Below are 17,199 nucleotides of genomic sequence, written 5' to 3' on the forward strand. Positions count from 1 at the left end.
GTTCATTCTCATAAAACCAATTGTCCTGATTCAGTCAACAGATTTTCTATGTGAGCAGTGGTCTCTCCTCTGGGAGTCGTCAGCGGAACCAGGAGAGTTATTTGTACACATGACCACTGGTTGGCACATCTGTAATCAGTCAGTACAGACGACATGGCAAATCTAAAACTAACTATACCAACTTTTTTAGATGGGATCGAGGGACACCTATCAGCAAAAGTATGCAGGCATAGGACACACCCCTTGCCACGCCTCCTTAAAGAAGAATTGTACAAAAAAACAAGATTGGTTAAACCCACAAGTGCTTTTTTACCACTACTATTCCTTTATATTGGCTTTTGAAATTTACAAATGCAGCAATTTAGAAATCAGATGAAAGGTTAAGTGCTAGAAAACACTTTTTGATGGATAAAAAGTGCATTTTATATACAGTACAGACCAAAAGTTTGGACACACCTTCTCATTCAAAGAGTTTTCTTTGTTTTCATGACAATGAAAATTGTAGATTGACACTGAAGGCATCAAAACTATGAATTAACACATGTGGAATTATACATAACAAAAAAGTGTGAAACAACTGAAAATATATTTCATATTCTAGGTTCTTCAAAGTAGCCACCTTTTGCTTTGATTACTGCTTGGCACACTCTTGGCATTCTCTTGGTGAGCTTCAAGAGGTAGTCTCCTGGCGCAGCACCCCATCACTCTCCTTCTTGGTCAAATAGCCCTTACACAGCCTGGAGGTGTGTTTGGGGTCATTGTCCTGTTGAAAAATAAATGATGGTCCAACTAAACGCAAACCGGATGGAATAGCATGCCACTGCAAGATGCTGTGGTAGCCATGCTGGTTCAGTATGCCTTCAATTTTGAATAAATCCCCAACAGTGTCACCAGCAAAGCACCCCCACACCTCCTCCTCCATGCTTCACAGTGGGAACCAGGCATGTAGAGTCCATCCGTTCACCTTTTCTGCGTCGCACAAAGACACGGGGGTTGGAACCAAAGATCTCAAGTTTGGACTCATCAGACCAAAGCACAGATTTCCACTGGTCTAATGTCCATTCCTTGTGTTCTTTAGCCCAAACAAGTCTCTTCTGCTTGTTGCCTTTCTTTAGCAGTGGTTTCCTAGCAGATATTCTACCATGAAGGCCTGATTCACACAGTCTCCTCTTAACAGTTCTAGAGATGTGTCTGCTGCAAAAGGTGGCTACTTTGAAGAACCTAGAATATGAAATATATTTTCAGTTGTTTCACACTTTTTTGTTATGTATAATTCCACATGTGTTAATTCATAGTTTTGATGCCTTCAGTGTGAATCATGAAATCATGAAATTCATAGTCATGAAAATAAAGAAAACTCTTTGAATGAGAAGGTGTGTCCAAACTTTTGGTCTGTACTGTACATCTATATAGATCAGACCAAAATGAGGGACAAATGAGGAGGAAAGAGGGACAGAGGGACATTGCTCCAAACCAGTGACAGTCCCTCGAAATCAAGGACAATTAGGAGCTATGCTATACTATAAGGACTCATACACACCAGATGCGTTAAGCTTCCTTGGTCTGCATTGGTCAACGCAGGCTCAACACAAAGGTATACCTCCCAACATTTTGAGATGGGAATGAGGGACACCTATTAGCAAATGTATGTAGGCATAGGACACGGCTCCTTTCCACACCCCCTTAAAGGAGAATTAACCCAAAAAAAGGTTAATTAAAGTGGAGGTTCCATCAAAAAAATTTTTTTTTTACTCATCTGGAAATGCCTGTTGCTATGCGATCCCACGAAATTTGCCTTTGAAACCACCTAGGATTCTGACATCATCTCCCTCTAAGGCAGTGGTTCTCAACCTTTAAAGTGCTGTGACCCCTTGATAACATTTCCCAAGTTGTGGGGACCCCCTAACAGTAAAATTATTTTCGTAGCGTGGGTTGTCAGCACCCAAAGCAAGACAAGTAATTTTCGCCCCTAACCCGTGGACATTTAGCGCTCCCTGAGTACCTTCCACTCTTACAGTATTAAAACCCCTTATAGTACATTTTAGGATGTACCTCTCTTTCTCTTTGTTCTCCTTTCTTTCCCTTTTATCTCTCTCTATCCTTATTTCTTGGTCCCCCCATCCCCCCAGCCCTCTCACTAGCCATCTTTCTTGTTCTTTCTCTTCCTTTTTCTTTGTTCCTTCACCTCTTTTCTTCACCTTCCATGTATTCCCTATTTTTATTCCTTCTCTTACTCTCTTGGGATCAGTGGCAATGCTGGGGAGAGTTCTGATCGGCCAACTTCTGTGCTCTTGATCAAGGTCATCTGCTGATCTGAGAACTGTAGTGGGGAATTTTAAAGCGGAGCTCCACCCTAAAGTGGAACTCCCGCTGATCGGAAACCCTCCCCCCCTCCGGTGTCACATTTGACACCTTTCAGGGGGGTGCAGATACCTGTCTAAAGACAGGTATTTGCACCCACTTCCGGCCACAACAGTCTCGGGCAGACTGCGGGCATGACGTCACCTCACGCCGCCTGCCCCCAAAAACCCCCCCGTTGTGTGCTGGGAACACTCGGCTCCCAGTACACAGCGGGAGCCAATCGACAGGTTCAGCGTGACTCGCGCATGAGCCGTAGGGAACCGGGCAGTGAAGCCGGAGCGCTTCACTTCCTGGTTCCCTCACCGTGGATGGTGGGGGGAGCAGCAGAGTGACGAGCGATCGCTCGTCCTCTGCTGCGGACAGCACTGGACTCCAGGACAGGTAAGTGTCCTATTATTAAAAGTCAGCAGCTGCAGTATTTGTAGCTGCTGGCTTTTAATTTTTTTTTCATGGCACATCCGCTTTAATGGGAACTATAATCACAGGCAGTGTTACTCACTGTGTCTCCGGGTTTACTGTGTCTCTGACTTTGTAGTGTCTCGTAGCAGTGACACCTCTACAGAAATCAGGAGATAGGGTCTCCTCCAGCCCCTCTCACTTCACATTCCTCACCAGTCAGCGGACCTCTAGTCTATGCCCTTCAGCCATGCCGTGAACTGAATGGGTGGCTGCAAAGAGGCTGAGTGGGTGGCCACGGGCTCCAGGAACAGCCCTGCTTTGTGACTGCAAAAATGCTGGGAGAGTGGTGCAGGCTTCAGGAACAGCCCAGGATTTGGTGACCCCTGGACAATCATCATTTGACCCCCAAGGGGGTCCCGACCCCCAGGTTGAGAACCACTGCTCTAAGGCCTAGTACACACGAGAGGATCGATCCGCGGAAACGGTCTGGAGGACCGTTTCCGCGGATAAATCCTCTGGCGGATTTTGATCTCATGGTTGTACTAACCATGAGATCAAAATCCCCGCGGAATTCCCTCCGCGGTGACGTGTCGCGCCGTCGCCGCGATGATGACGCGGCGACGTGGGCGGCGCTGTCATATAAGGACTTCCACGCATGCGTCGAATCATTACGACGCATGCGAGGGATGGAATCGGACGGATTGATCCGCTGAGTCTGTACAGACCAGCGGATCAATCCGCTGGACTGGATTCCAGCGGATAGATTTCTTAGCATGCTAAGAAATCTTGATACGCTGGAAATCCATCCCCGAGGAAAATAATCTGCGGAAAAATATCCGCTGGATCGTACACACCAGGGGATCTATCCGCTGAAACCGGTCCGCGGATCAATTCCAGCGGATCGATCCTCTCGTGTGTACGGGGCCTTATGCTCCTGGGAAATCTGTTTCATAATTTCCCAGGATGCAGTGCGCTGTCCAATTATCACACCCCATCCAAGACTTCCAGGAAGTAAGTGCTTGTAGGCTTCACAATGCCCACAAGCAAAATGACAACGGTGTAGACATAGTTTTATAAACTATATTTTTTGAATATCTATGCGGATCGGCAGCGGAGTGTAAAATAGTAAGTGACCGGATTTATATTATAAAAATGCAGGATGAAAGGACATACATTTACAAAATGCTAATTGTGGTTGCTTTTGTTTTTGTTTTTTACCACTACTATTCCTTTATATTGGCTTTAGAATTTTACAAATGCAGCAATTTAGAATTTGGATGAAAGGCTTAGCATTAGGAAACACTTTTTGATAGATAAAAAGTGTATTTTATATTCAACTATACAGGTCAGACCAAAATGAGGGAAAAATAAGGAGGAAAGAGGGACAAAGGGACATTGCTCGAAATCAGGGACAGTCCCTCGAAATCAGGGACATTTGGGGCCTATGCAAAGACAAATAAAAAACATTTGTTTTCTGTGTGCCATGTTCACCTTATAATGCTGTGTAAGTCCTAGTTCACACTTATGCAGGTTGCAGTTTGCATATTCCAGGTGCATTTTTTTTTATACACATTTTTTCTCCATTTAAGTCTATGGAACCAAAAAACTGAAAAAAGTCCCTGGCCCTTTCCATAAAATGCACAGATGTGAACTACATCCATAGGAAACCATGTTAAATTGACTGTAGTGTGTTTCTGCAAAACTGAAAACGCACTAAAAATGCATAGGTGTGAACCAGGCCTTGAGCCAACATTCCGTCGGGAAAAAAAATCCACAGTTTTGTTGTCGGAATGTCCAATCTTCTGTACGCGGCATTAGAGTGCCCCTGTCTAAAGCCTCTACACACAATTGGATTTTCCGCAGACAAAGGCTTGGACTTTTGTCTGAAAGGCATTGGCCAGGAACTTGTCTTGCATACAAATGACACACAATTGTCGGCCAACAAACGAACACAGTTACGTACTGTAACGGAATGACCCGTGACAAACAGAGACTTTGGAAGGATGAGGGGTACTCCTGTACCGGCGTCACCAAGGAGTCTTATGTCTAGGGTCACCTTATGTCCGATAGGGCCATAGGGTGACTGAGAAATGATATCCTAAATTACAGGACAGGGGACATTACTGATAGTTCATATTGCAGGAGATATTGCAAAGTGTTGGTTTATTCTATAACTCATCTCTTTGTGTAGACTGTAGACATGCTAATTGAGTCTGGTCCAGGATCTCTCATTATGTATGCTAAATACTGTTTTGTGTGTGGAATGGAACTTGTCAAGCTGTATGCAGAGACAGAACGTCTGTCTAAAGATGTGGTTTGAGGGGAATTCATTGTGTGATGGTGTTTTGTTTGAATTCTGTTAATGAAGGAATGTGACTTCTCAGGTGCAGTGATTAGGTCATGTTAATTATAGATCGGCGCTGGAAAGTCTGGAATGTTTAGCAATTAGCCATCTGAAGGTGTATTGAAGCCCCCCCAGGGTGTGATGGGTGGGTGGAGAGTTTGATTGTTCCTGTGATCACTGAACCATGCCTTGAAAACTGTATATAAACTTGAGAGCTAACCATTAAAAGGGTTCATACATTTTGAAGCAGAGAATAGAGCGGTCAGTCTCATTTTCTGGGGAATGGAAATGGGTCGTGCCTGCTGGTTTGTCTGTGTGTCAGATAAGCTGTCGTGGGTTGATGGAAGGTCGTAAACGGTGGTGACCGTTACAAGTGGTGGCACAGCAGTGGGATGTTTCCATCGTCAGAAGGACGGCTACAAGGACACAGGACAATGGAGACGCTGTATGAACGGCTGAAGTTCTCTTCCCTCAAGGACTTACTGGAGAGCCGGGGCAGATCGGCCTGCAATTGTAAGAGAAGGGACAATATTGCAGAGCTTGTTCAAATGGATAGAGCTGAAAGGCCCAGCGTAACAGAAAGGCCCAGCATAACAGACAGGACACCCGAGGAAGAGTTTTTTGACCGGGCTGTTAGACGTGGACTGGCACAGTATGGACCTTATCCTCCACCGGAGATCATAGACCGGGTTATAGTGGCTCTGGATGCCACTTGGCTACAGCAAAGAGGTGCCGCAGCAGCAGAAGTCACAGCAGCACCAACTGAAGAGAGGGGAGAGGTATAGATGCCAGTCACAATGGAAGTGGAGTTCCAGGGAGCCGGGGCAGTTGGCCCCTCTCGCCAGCAACAAGCTGTGGTGGTAAAGCTTTTACTCCCAGCTGAATCACTGGCAGCAGGGCAGGATGCTACTGGCTGCTGCACACAACTGCAGCTTGAGCTGACATCGGGGGATGGGACTGTGGTCTCCCCTCACAGCAACACAGCGGAAGAGCTGGCAACAGAGCAGAGTGCCACAAGCCTCTGTCTCACCTAGCAGGAGAGGAAGTTCCTGTGGGAGTGGATGAGACTGTGGTCTCCACTCAAAGCGACCCAGCGGAAGAGCTGGCAACAGAGCAGAGTGCCACAAGCCTCTGCTCACAACTAACGGAAGAGGGAGTTCCTGGGGCAGTGGATGGGACTTCAGTCTTCACTGACACAACCCCAGAAAATGGTGCGTCACCGAGACAGGAGGATGTCGGCTTTGCTTTGCAAGCATCGGGGGATGTTCACCTACCAGTGGATGGGACTTCAGTCTCCACTGGTATACCCCAGGGATGGGGGCCAGTTGGCCCAGATCCCCAACAGCATGATGGACTGAGCCCAGGCACCCTGTCTTCTCTCCAGCGGCTGAAAGGACTCCAGGGAGAAGGGCCAGTCCAGGCCTCTCCCCAGCGGCAGGCAGGTTCTCTGAGAGAGGCAGAGGTTGGCGGGGTGAGTAATGCTCTGTTTGGAGCAATTTATTTGGGGTACGGTATGGATACCAGCATTGAAGGACTGGTACTACTGACTAACTTCGGAGTCAACCCGTTTGGGGTTCCCTCCTGTGTCAGTCTCTCACCGAAAGGGAAGAGATGTAACGGAATGACCCGTGACAAACAGAGACTTTGGAAGGATGAGGGGTACTCCTGTACCGGCGTCACCAAGGAGTCTTATGTCTAGGGTCACCTTATGTCCGATAGGGCCATAGGGTGACTGAGAAATGATATCCTAAATTACAGGACAGGGGACATTACTAATAGCTCATATTGCAGGAGATATTGCAAAGTGTTGGTTTATTCTATGACTCATCTCTCTGTGTAGACTGTTGACATGCTAATTGAGTCTGGTCCAGGATCTCTCATTATGTATGCTAAATACTGTTTTGTGTGTGAAATGGAACTTGTCAAGCTGTATGCGGAGACAGAACGCCTGTCTAAAGATCTGGTTTGAGGGGAATTCATTGTGTGATGGTGTTTTGTTTGAATTCTGTTAATGAAGAAATGTGACTTCTCAGGTGCAGTGATTAGGTCATGTTAATTATAGACCGGCGACAGAAAGTCTGGAATGTTTAGCAATTAGCCATCTGAAGGTGTATTGAAGCCCCCCCAGGGTGTGATGGGTGGGTGGGTGGAGAGTTTGATTGTTCCTGTGATGACTGAACCATGCCTTGAAAACTGTATATAAACTTGAGAGCTAACCATTAAAAGGGTTCATACATTTTGAAGCAGAGAATAGAGCGGTCAGTCTCATTTTCTGGGGAATGGATATGGGTCGTGCCTGCTGGTTTGTCTGTGTGTCGGATAAGCTGTCGTGGGTTGATGGAAGGTCATAAACGGTGGTGACCGTTACACATACTACGTGGTTTTTCAGCTCTTTAGTGCCACCCTTTGGGCACCTTTTGCTAATGTCTTTACTACTTGCCAACCAAGTTTCGTATTTCTGCAGTTTTCTGCCATATTTTGTTGTGACTTTCTATGTGATGTTTTCTGCGACAGTGGTACACATTTGTGTTACTTTTGGTGTAATTTTTAATAAAGGTAAAAGTCATAAAAATAAAAATTGGATAGGTGTTTTTGTCCAGTTAACCAATGCTGCTTAATTTGGTTAATCTGGGCATCTATAATTCAAGGAGCTCCAATTAGGAAAAAAAAGATAATTTTTTATTTTTTTACATTTACAGTCTTCTTTTCTTTACCTATACCCAAGTGCCAATTTCCATTGAAATATTATTTAATTTGATAAAACAAAAACACATACGGTACTTACTGGCTTTTAAATTTTTAGTAAAGTGAAATTAAACTCAAAACCAAACGTTTATTATATTGCAGCTTACCAATTTCTAGATGTGATGGGCTGCAGTCGTTTTCTATATTAGTCTTTCTTTCTTCATCTATTTTCATCTGATGATCCAGCCAGGCAGTCTGATGTTTTTCAAAAGAACAAGCTCTCATGAAAATGTATCAGTTACAGGGATGAGACAAACCATTTAACACCGACAGGGGTTCTTACAACGATAATATTTTATTTATATATGTAAAACCTTTATCCCAAAAGAAAAAAAAAAAACAGTTTACTGTAACTACTTTTAAAGTATTAGCTGGAGTTCGGCTTCAATTTGTTAGTGTATTTAAATCTGCTAGTATATCTAACACTCCCCTCCCCCCAGAAGGACACTGCTGCTGTCTAAATTTACCCCCTGTGCTGCTTCATCCAGAATAGGGGGAACCTATAATAATACAGGAGGTGTGTTACAGGCCAGATCACCAGGTTAAAACAGAGGGGGAAAAAGAAAACAAATGCAGCTACCACATCTAAGGATCAGTAAGCTACAATGTTTTCCAGTTTCTTCCACCCCAATTCTGGCGCTATTAACTTTGAATATGGGGTTTTTGGCAATTTTTAGCCTGTTTGACCGAACTTCTGACAAATCTGCTGATATAGACACTGATTATAGCTGCATTAAAGTAACAAGAGACACATTACAATACGACAGCTTTGGCACTTTGAGATGAGCTAGAAGTGCATAATGGAATCTGTTCCCATTCTAATAACCCTCTACTTCCAAATTACAGTAAGATTAGACTAAATGAATGACGGCATTCATATATTTAAAAAAAATAAAATAAAAAAATGCTCTGAAAGGAAATAAAAAAGCCTAGGGGATGTCCATTTTTGGAAGCGACATTTTATTTTGAAATAACGTTAATTAGCGTTACACAAGCTACAGATGACAGCTGTGACAGTAAGCAGCGACTATCGCCGAGTATTATGTCACTTGCTGCAAGACGCTTCCCTCCTAAATATTACATGACTCCAAATTTTCATTAACTCGCCAACAGCGAAATGAGGCAATCGGAACAAATATGGAAAAAAATAATTCTGAGCCTTCGCGCTTCATCCTTAACCATTTCCCGCCCGGTCAATAGACAATTGACATCCGGGAAGTGGTTGTGAAATCCTGACTGGACGTCTATTGACGTCCTGCAGGATTTCATGCCGGCACGCACCCGTGGGGGCGCGCAGCGCGGCGATTGGTGATGCGGGGTGTCAGTCTGACACCCTGCATCTCCGATCTCAGTAAAGAGCCTCCGGCGGAGGCTCTTTACCGCGTGATCAGCCGTGTCCAATCACGGCTGATCACCATGTAAACAGGAAGAGCCGTTGATGGCTCTTCCTCACGAGTAGAGGAGAGCCGATCGGCGGCTCTCCTGACAGGGGGGGTTCGCGCTGATTGTTTATCAGCGCAGCCCCCCCTCGGATGCCCACACTGGACCACCAGGGAAGCCCACACTGGACCACCAGGGAAGGGGGCAGTAAAAAAAATGAGAAAGAAGCCAATCAGTGCTCACAAATGGGCACTGACTGGCAACGTGGGCACTGGGATAAACAAGTGATGCCCAGAAATGCCCTCAGTGCCACCCCTCAGTGTCCATCAGGGCCACCCCTCAGTGTCCATAAGTGCCACCTCTCAGTGCCCATCCATGCTCAGTGCCCACCCATGCCCAGTGCCCACCTATCAGTGCCCACCTGTGCCACCCATTAGTACCCATCAGTGCCACCCATGAGTGCCCATCAGTGTCGCCTAAGAGTGCCCAGTGCCGCCTATGAGTGCTCATCAGTGCCGCCTGAGTGCCCATCAGTGCCGCTTATGAGTGCCTATCAGTGCCGCCTATCAGTGTCCATCAGTGCCGTCTATCAGTGCCCATCAGTGCCACCTCACCGGTGCCCATCAGTGCCAGCTATATCAGTGCCCGTAATTGCGCAAAAAATTAAAATCGCAGAGTTGATCAAATACCACCAAAAGAAAGCTCTTATGGCACAATTCGGGAGGGAGCGGGTACCTGTTTTTGACAGGTGCTCATCCCCACTTCCACCAGAAATTCATCCCCTTCCACCGTCGCAGGGCCATTCACAAATCGCATGTGAAGTGGGGAACCGACTGTGAAGCCGCAAGGCCAGTTTCCCTCACAAGGAATGGCAGCAGCACCTGAGAGCCGATTGAAAAATTGGCTGGGGTGCCGACATCGCAGGATCTCTGCACAGGTAAGTGTCCTTCTATTAAAAGTCAGTAGCTATAGTATTTGTTGCTGTTGACTTTACATTTTTTGGTGGGGGCGGCTGGAACTCCTGCAATGCATTCCTGGAATTCAGCTTTTAGCATTAGGGCTAAACGATATTCAGGGGCATGGGTGTTTTCAGGAACATCATTGAGAAATGTTACTATTCTGCCGCCATTCTGCAAAGTCCACATTGAAATATTGATGACTTTCATCAGCTGTTTCTATAAATACTTGACTTACCGTGTGCAGATTATGGCAGATCCTCAGTTCAATGGCTGTGTTTGGCAGGACTTTCATTAGAGTCAAATTACCAGCCCTACATGAGGTAACAGAGGGGATTTCCTGACAATTTGTTTCTGTGATTGCTTCTACCAGCTGATTGGATGGCTGGTATCTGCAGAACAAGAGTGCTGATTAAAATGCAGGATTTTATTAAGGCTTGGTTCACACTGCTGCGAATTCTTTTGCGAATTTGAGCAGTTGCGATTGCTCAAATTCGCAAGTCATTAAAATAACATTGTTTTCCATTAGTGCCATTCACATCAGTGCGTTGCGAATATAATCTGTGGGGAAAAAAGGGTCCTGTGCGAGTTTGATCTGCGTGCGATGCAAATTCAGCTCTATAGACTGGCATTTCCTGAAATCATGGCCGCAAAATCGCGGCAAATTCGCGACAAAAACGCAGCCGCAAAATCATGGTAAAATCGCAATTTTACAGCGATTTTAAATTTACAGCACCGTGAACCTAGCCTAAAGCTGAACTCCAGGATGATATAAAAGACACAAATTAATACAACCCTGTGATCTTTAGAACATTTATAAATGTATTTTTAAACAGAAGCAGTGTAAGTGCCGAATTCGACCTCCTAACAACCTCTTGCAATCTCTGTACAGAAGAGCTTAGACTGAGGGACGTGAGGAGCAGTACAAATAGCAAATTAGTTCATGTGCTGGCAAGAAGCATTCTGATTGCTGGAGAGAGCAGAGTGACAGGAAAATGAGCTCATCACAGCTGCTTCTTATTTTACCATCCAATCACAGGCTGATCCAGAATGATCTACGCTCAGAAGAAGCGGGTTGAAAGTGGAAAAATCTCTATTGCAGCTCCATTTTGGTTTTGTTATTTTTATCTTTTAATCTGCCTTTTACCTCTTTATGTCGGAATTCTGCTTTAATTCACAAATAGAAGGAAAAGTATATGCTCAGCAATTGATTTAGCATTTGATTTAGCATTTTGAACCCAATTACAGTTGCAAAGAAAAGTATGTGAACCCTTTTGGAATAATATGGATTTCTGCACAAATTGGTCAAAAATGTGATCCGATCTTCATCTAAGTCACAACAATAGACAATCACAGTCTGCTTAAACTAATAACACACACATTTTTTTATGTTACCATGTTTTATTGAACACATCATGTAAACATTCACAGTGCAAGTGGAAAAGGTATGTGAACTCCTAGACTAATGACATCTCCAAGAGCTAATTGGAGTGAGGTGTCAGCCAACTGGAGTCCAATCAATGAGATGAGATTGGAGGTGTTGGTTACAGCTGCCCTATAAAAAACACACACCAGTTCTGGGTTTGCTTTTCACAAGAAGCATTGCCTGATGTGAATGATGCCTTGCACAAAAGAGCTCTCAGAAGACCTATGATTAAGAATTCTTGATTTGCATAAAGCTGGAAAGGGTTATAAAAGTATCTCCAAAAGCCTTGCTGTTCATCAGTCCACGGTAAGACAAATTGTCTATAAATGGAGAAAGTTCAGCACTGCTGCTACTCTCCGGCCGTCAGGAGTGGCCGTCCTGTAAAGATGACTGCAAGAGCACAGCGCAGACTGCTCAATGAGGTGAAGAAAAATCCTAGAGTGTCAGCTAAAGACTTACAAAAGTCTCTGGCATATGCTAACATCCCTGTTAGCAAATCTACGATATGTAAAACACTAAACAAAAATGGATTTCATGGGGGGATACCACAGAGGAAGCCACTGCTGTCCAAAAAAAACATTGCTGCACGTTTACAGTTTGCACAAGAGCACCTGTTTTTTTCACAGCAGTACTGGCAAAATATTCTGTGGACAGATGAAACCACAGTTGAGTTGTTTGGAAGAAACACACAAACCCAATCCCAACTGTGAAGTATGGTGGTGGGGGAATCATGGTTTGGGGCTGCTTTGCTGCGTCAGAGCCTGGACGGATTGCTATCATCGAAGGAAAAATGAATTCACAAGTTTATCAAGACATTTTGCAGGAGAACTTAAGGCCATCTGTCCACCAGCTGAAGCTTAACAGAAGATGGGTGTTGCAGCAGAACAACGACCCAAAGCATAGAAGTAAATCAACAACAGAATGGCTTAAACAGAAGAAAATACGCCTTCTGGAGTCGTCCAGTCAGCGTCCTGACCTCAACCCGATTGAGATGCTGTGGCATGACCTCAAGAAAGCGATTCACACCAGAAATCCCAAGAATATTGCTGAACTGAAACAGTTCTGTAAAGAGGAATGGTCAAGAATTACTCCTGACCGTTGTGCACGTCTGATCTGCAACTACAGGAAACGTTTGGTTGAAGTTATTGCTGCCAAAGGAGGTTCAACCAGTTATTAAATCAAAGGGTTCACATACTTTTTCCACCTGCACTGTGAATGTTTACATGGTGTGTTCAATAAAAACATGGTAACCATTAATTCTTTGTGTGTTATCAGTTTAAAGCGGGAGTTCACCCATTTCTAAAAATTTTTTTTTTCTTCCCCTAGATTCCTGCTCGTTCGGTCTAGGGGAATCGGCTATTTGTATTAAAATAGGTGCAGTACTTACCCGTTTTCGAGCTGCATCTTCTTCCGTCGCTTCCGGGTATGGTCTTCGGGAGCGGGCGTTCCTTCTTGATTGACATTCTTCCGAGAGGCTTCCGACGGTCGCATCCATCGCGTCACTCGTAGCCGAAAGAAGCCGAACGTCGGTGCGGCTCTATACTGCGCCTGCGCACCGACGTTCGGCTTCTTTCGGAAAATCGTGACGCGATGGATGCGACCGTCGGAAGCCTCTCGGAAACCTGTCAATCAAGAAGGAACGCCCATTCCCGAAGCCCATACCCGGAAGCGACAGAGAGGATGCGTCTCGTAAACGGGTAAGTACTGCACATATTTTAAAATAAATAGCCGATTCCCCTAGTAATAACGAGCAGGAATCTAAGGGGGAAAAGTGCCCTCTAAGGGTGAACCCCCGCTTTAAGCAGACTGTGATTGTCTATTGTTGTGACTTAGATGAAGATCAGATCACATTTTATGACCAATTTGTGCAGAAATCCATATCATTCCAAAAGGGTTCACATACTTTTTCTTGCAACTGTATTTCATATTTTTACATTCTTGCTTTTTCATATTTTTTGATATTGTAATAAGTTTAAAGATCTGTAGTTTTGCCATAAGAGGGAGCTCTTGGATGCTCCGTACAATTACTCTCTTTCTCTCTTAAAGGGTATGTAAACTAAGGTGACCTGATTTTTTAAATGAAATCCGGGGACATATTTATTTTTTATTAGTAATGGCGGCAATCAGCGATTTATAGCGGGACTGCGATATTGCGGTAGACAAATTGGACACTAAGTGACACTTTTGACACTTTGTAAGAACCAGTGACACTAATACAGTGATCAGTGCTAAAAATATGTACTGTTACTGTACTAATGACACTAGCTGGGAAGGGGATAACATCTAGGGCAATCAAAGGGTTAAATGTGTGCCTAACCAGTGTTTTCTCACTGTGGGGGAGGTGTTTTGACTAAGGGAGGGCATAGATCCTGTGTTCCTGCTTTACTTTGCAGGAACACGGGATCAATGTCTTCCATACTGACAGAACGGCGAACTGCCTTGTTTACATAGGCAGACCACCGGGGACGGACTTGGTCTGGGTACTGTCCCCGGAAACCGGGGACATCTGGTCACCCTAATGTAAACCCTAACAATTAGCTTCTCTTATTTGGTCTAACTTGGTCTGTTGAATATACTAAACAAGTGATGTATTACATTTGTCCAATAAGTGAAAAAAAATAAAAAATCTATTGATCTTACTGGAGGAGCAATGTGTAAGGTGTAGGGCAAATTTAGTCAGTAAAGCATGTAGTAGTGTAAAGCCTTGTACACATGGCCGAATGTCGGGTGGCATTCAATAGAAACCAGCCAACGTTCAACCTGCGGCCCTACGGAAACCAACTGTTCAGTGGGCTTCTGTCGAAGGGTCATAACCAAAAAGGTCTGCCGACCAGCACTTTCAGACGATGTCTGAGAGCGCTGACCGAAGTGTTCTAGCTGGAGGGCCATCCCCCTTTCAGAACAGCTCAGCAGGGGAGATCGCTATACTGACATCAAATAGTTAGTACAGCAGTTTCGACCTGAGCTGTCAGTTTTTTTCATTCAACTCTCTGGGTTGAACGGGAAAAAAAAGGAGTTCTTTAGGCTGGATTCACACCTATGCATGTTGCTTTTGAGCGTTTTTTTGCAGTGCTTTTTGCGGTGCTTGCTGCGTTTTTCGACACACGTTTTTACCACGATTTTACAGCGATTTGCGTTTTTTATTTTTTTTAGCCGCCAATTTTAATTTTTTTACATTTCCTTTAGCAACCAGCTATAAACAGTTACAAAAAAAAACTGCAAACTGTGGCAAAATCGCAGTAAAAACGCGGTACTTGCGTTTTGGATGCGGGTCCATTGAATTCTATTATATGCAAAACGCTGCTTTTTGCAGGAAAAAAAGTCCCTGACCCTTTTCAAAAACGCAGAGGCACAAAAAAGCATTGATGTGAACATGTTCCATCGGAAACCATGTTAAAAAATGTCCCTGCATTTCTGCAAAATGCATCAAAAAAATGCATTAGTGTGAATCCAGCCTAAAGCCCCGTACACACGGTAGGACATCCAACAAAATTTCCCTTGGATTTTTGTCCTAATTGATTTGTCCTGCCACACCCATAGCATACACACAGTCAGACTTTTCTGCAAACTTTTCTAAAAGTTTCCTAACATCACATGTTTTTTTTTTTGCTCTTTACCGCCACCCTTTGGTTAACTTCTGCTATTGTTTGTTGCTTTTAACATTGGTTCTGAGCATTCGTATTTGCACTTTGTCCAAAAGTTGGTTGGATTGCTGTACACACAAAGCACCATCAGACTTTTGTTGCCGAAAAGTTGGTCCGTTCGCAGACCCAACTTTTTGTCGGATGAAACCCGAAAAAGTTGGTCCGATGGAGCGTACACACGGTCGGACAAATTCGAAAACTTGCAAATTTTGAAGTTGGTTGGCCAAAAGTCCGACCGTGTGTATGGGGCTTAAGAGAGTCTATCAATTCCGATGAGTGCGATGGTAATGAAGAGGCAATGGGGTGGATTTACTAAAGGCAAATAGAATGTGCACTTTACAAGTGCAGTTGCTCAAGTGCTTAGTAAATGAGGGGAAACTCTGATGACTTCCATCAACCAATCATTTGCCAGCAAAAAAAATGTTTTTTTTTTTGTTTTGTTTTTCTTCTTCTTTGCAAAGTAAATCTTCATTTTATTTACTAAGCTCTGGAGCAACTGCATTTGCAAACTGCAGTCTATTTGCCTTTTTTAAATCAACCCCCATATGTATTAATTTTAGGAGACAACTTGCAACAGGTGTAAACCTGCAAGAATTGGTGGAAAAAGCAATTTTTTTGAACAAATATTTATTCATGTAAATGTGTGTTTTTTTTTTGTTTTTTTTTAGGAAAGCGTAGATCTTGGGGAGATCATGTACTCGCTTTGCTACTTACCTACTGCTGGCCGAATGACACTCACCGTTATCAAGTGCCGGAATCTGAAGGCAATGGATATCACAGGCTCATCTGGTATGTTGGTAATATTAAAGCAGAAGTTCCGCGGTCCATCGTTTTTTTTTTTTAAGTCCATTCAATGTGGTTTCATATAACAATTTAGTACTCACTCATCTGGCAATTAAAATCATTGAAAAGGGTGTATATATGTCTGCGCTGTGAATTACACTAGTGTTGGGGGGGAGGGGAGGGGGGGGAGGGGAAAGGGTGGGGTATTGTGGACCTGGGAGGTGAAAAACTATACAGACAAAAAATAGAAGGGACCTACGTGGCAGTCTCTAGGTGCAGTCATAAATGGAATGTGTTAAAAGTCTATAGTGGAAATTCTTCAGTGAAAAGCCAAATATATACATAAAAAAGAAAATGTAAAATAATAGGAAAAGTCCCGGATTAATCCAAGTAGATACAAAACATTTCCAAGTGGAGTAAATGGAATGGGTGGATGATTGAAAGTGAAAATAAAATCCAAATGTAAGTGGGTGGAAATGTGCAGTCTGAACAGATCCACAAAAGCATGCAGCCCACACCACAAGTGATCTGGTCAGCTTACCTCCCAGCTGTCACTTAAAACCAAAGACAGTTACCAATGTTCCAGATTCCTGTTGGGTAGGTATCACTCTGTATAATCTCGGTGATTGGTCATACATAAGGGAGAGAAAATATAAGGTGTAACCTGGTCCTCCTGTCACATATAATAAAAAAGGTTGTAGCCAAGGTGGGTAAGTATACACTTACACTACTTACACAACGTGTAAGAAAAGGAAGCCTATCTCCACGAGCGCCGAGCTCGTCTCTCTAACTTCTCTCCGTCTCAGCCTCTTAGTCCCTCAGTGTCCTCCAAGCCGATTACTCGTGGTGAAATGGAAGAAACCGGGGTAGGGAGAAGTGAGAGAGGGGGGGGGGGCACATCGCGTAAATGGCCATTTATACTTACCCACCTTGGCTACAACCTTTTTTATTATATGTGACAGGAGGACCAGGTTACACCTTATATTTTCTCTCCCTTATGTATGACCAATCACCGAGATTATACAGAGTGATACCTACCCAACAGGAATCTGGAACATTGGTAACTGTCTTTGGTTTTAAGTGACAGCTGGGAGGTAAGCTGACCAGATCACTTGTGGTGTGGGCTGCATGCTTTTGTGGATCTGTTCAGACTGCACATTT

The 17,199-nt window shown here is 44.1% G+C and overlaps 1 protein-coding gene across 1 annotated transcript in view; it reads left to right on the forward strand.

The window, feature by feature from the left end:
- The window catches only part of SYT10 (synaptotagmin 10), a 165,303-nt gene that overhangs the window by 133,565 nt on the left and 14,539 nt on the right, over positions 1-17,199 (forward strand). The window contains exon 4 of the mRNA XM_040345577.1: positions 15,924-16,044. Within this exon, the coding sequence (XP_040201511.1) occupies positions 15,924-16,044 (121 nt within the window). The remainder of the gene's footprint in view (positions 1-15,923; positions 16,045-17,199) is intronic.

This window comes from Rana temporaria, chromosome 3 (assembly GCF_905171775.1).
Source record: "Rana temporaria chromosome 3, aRanTem1.1, whole genome shotgun sequence".
In the NCBI taxonomy this organism is placed as follows: Eukaryota; Metazoa; Chordata; class Amphibia; order Anura; family Ranidae; genus Rana; species Rana temporaria.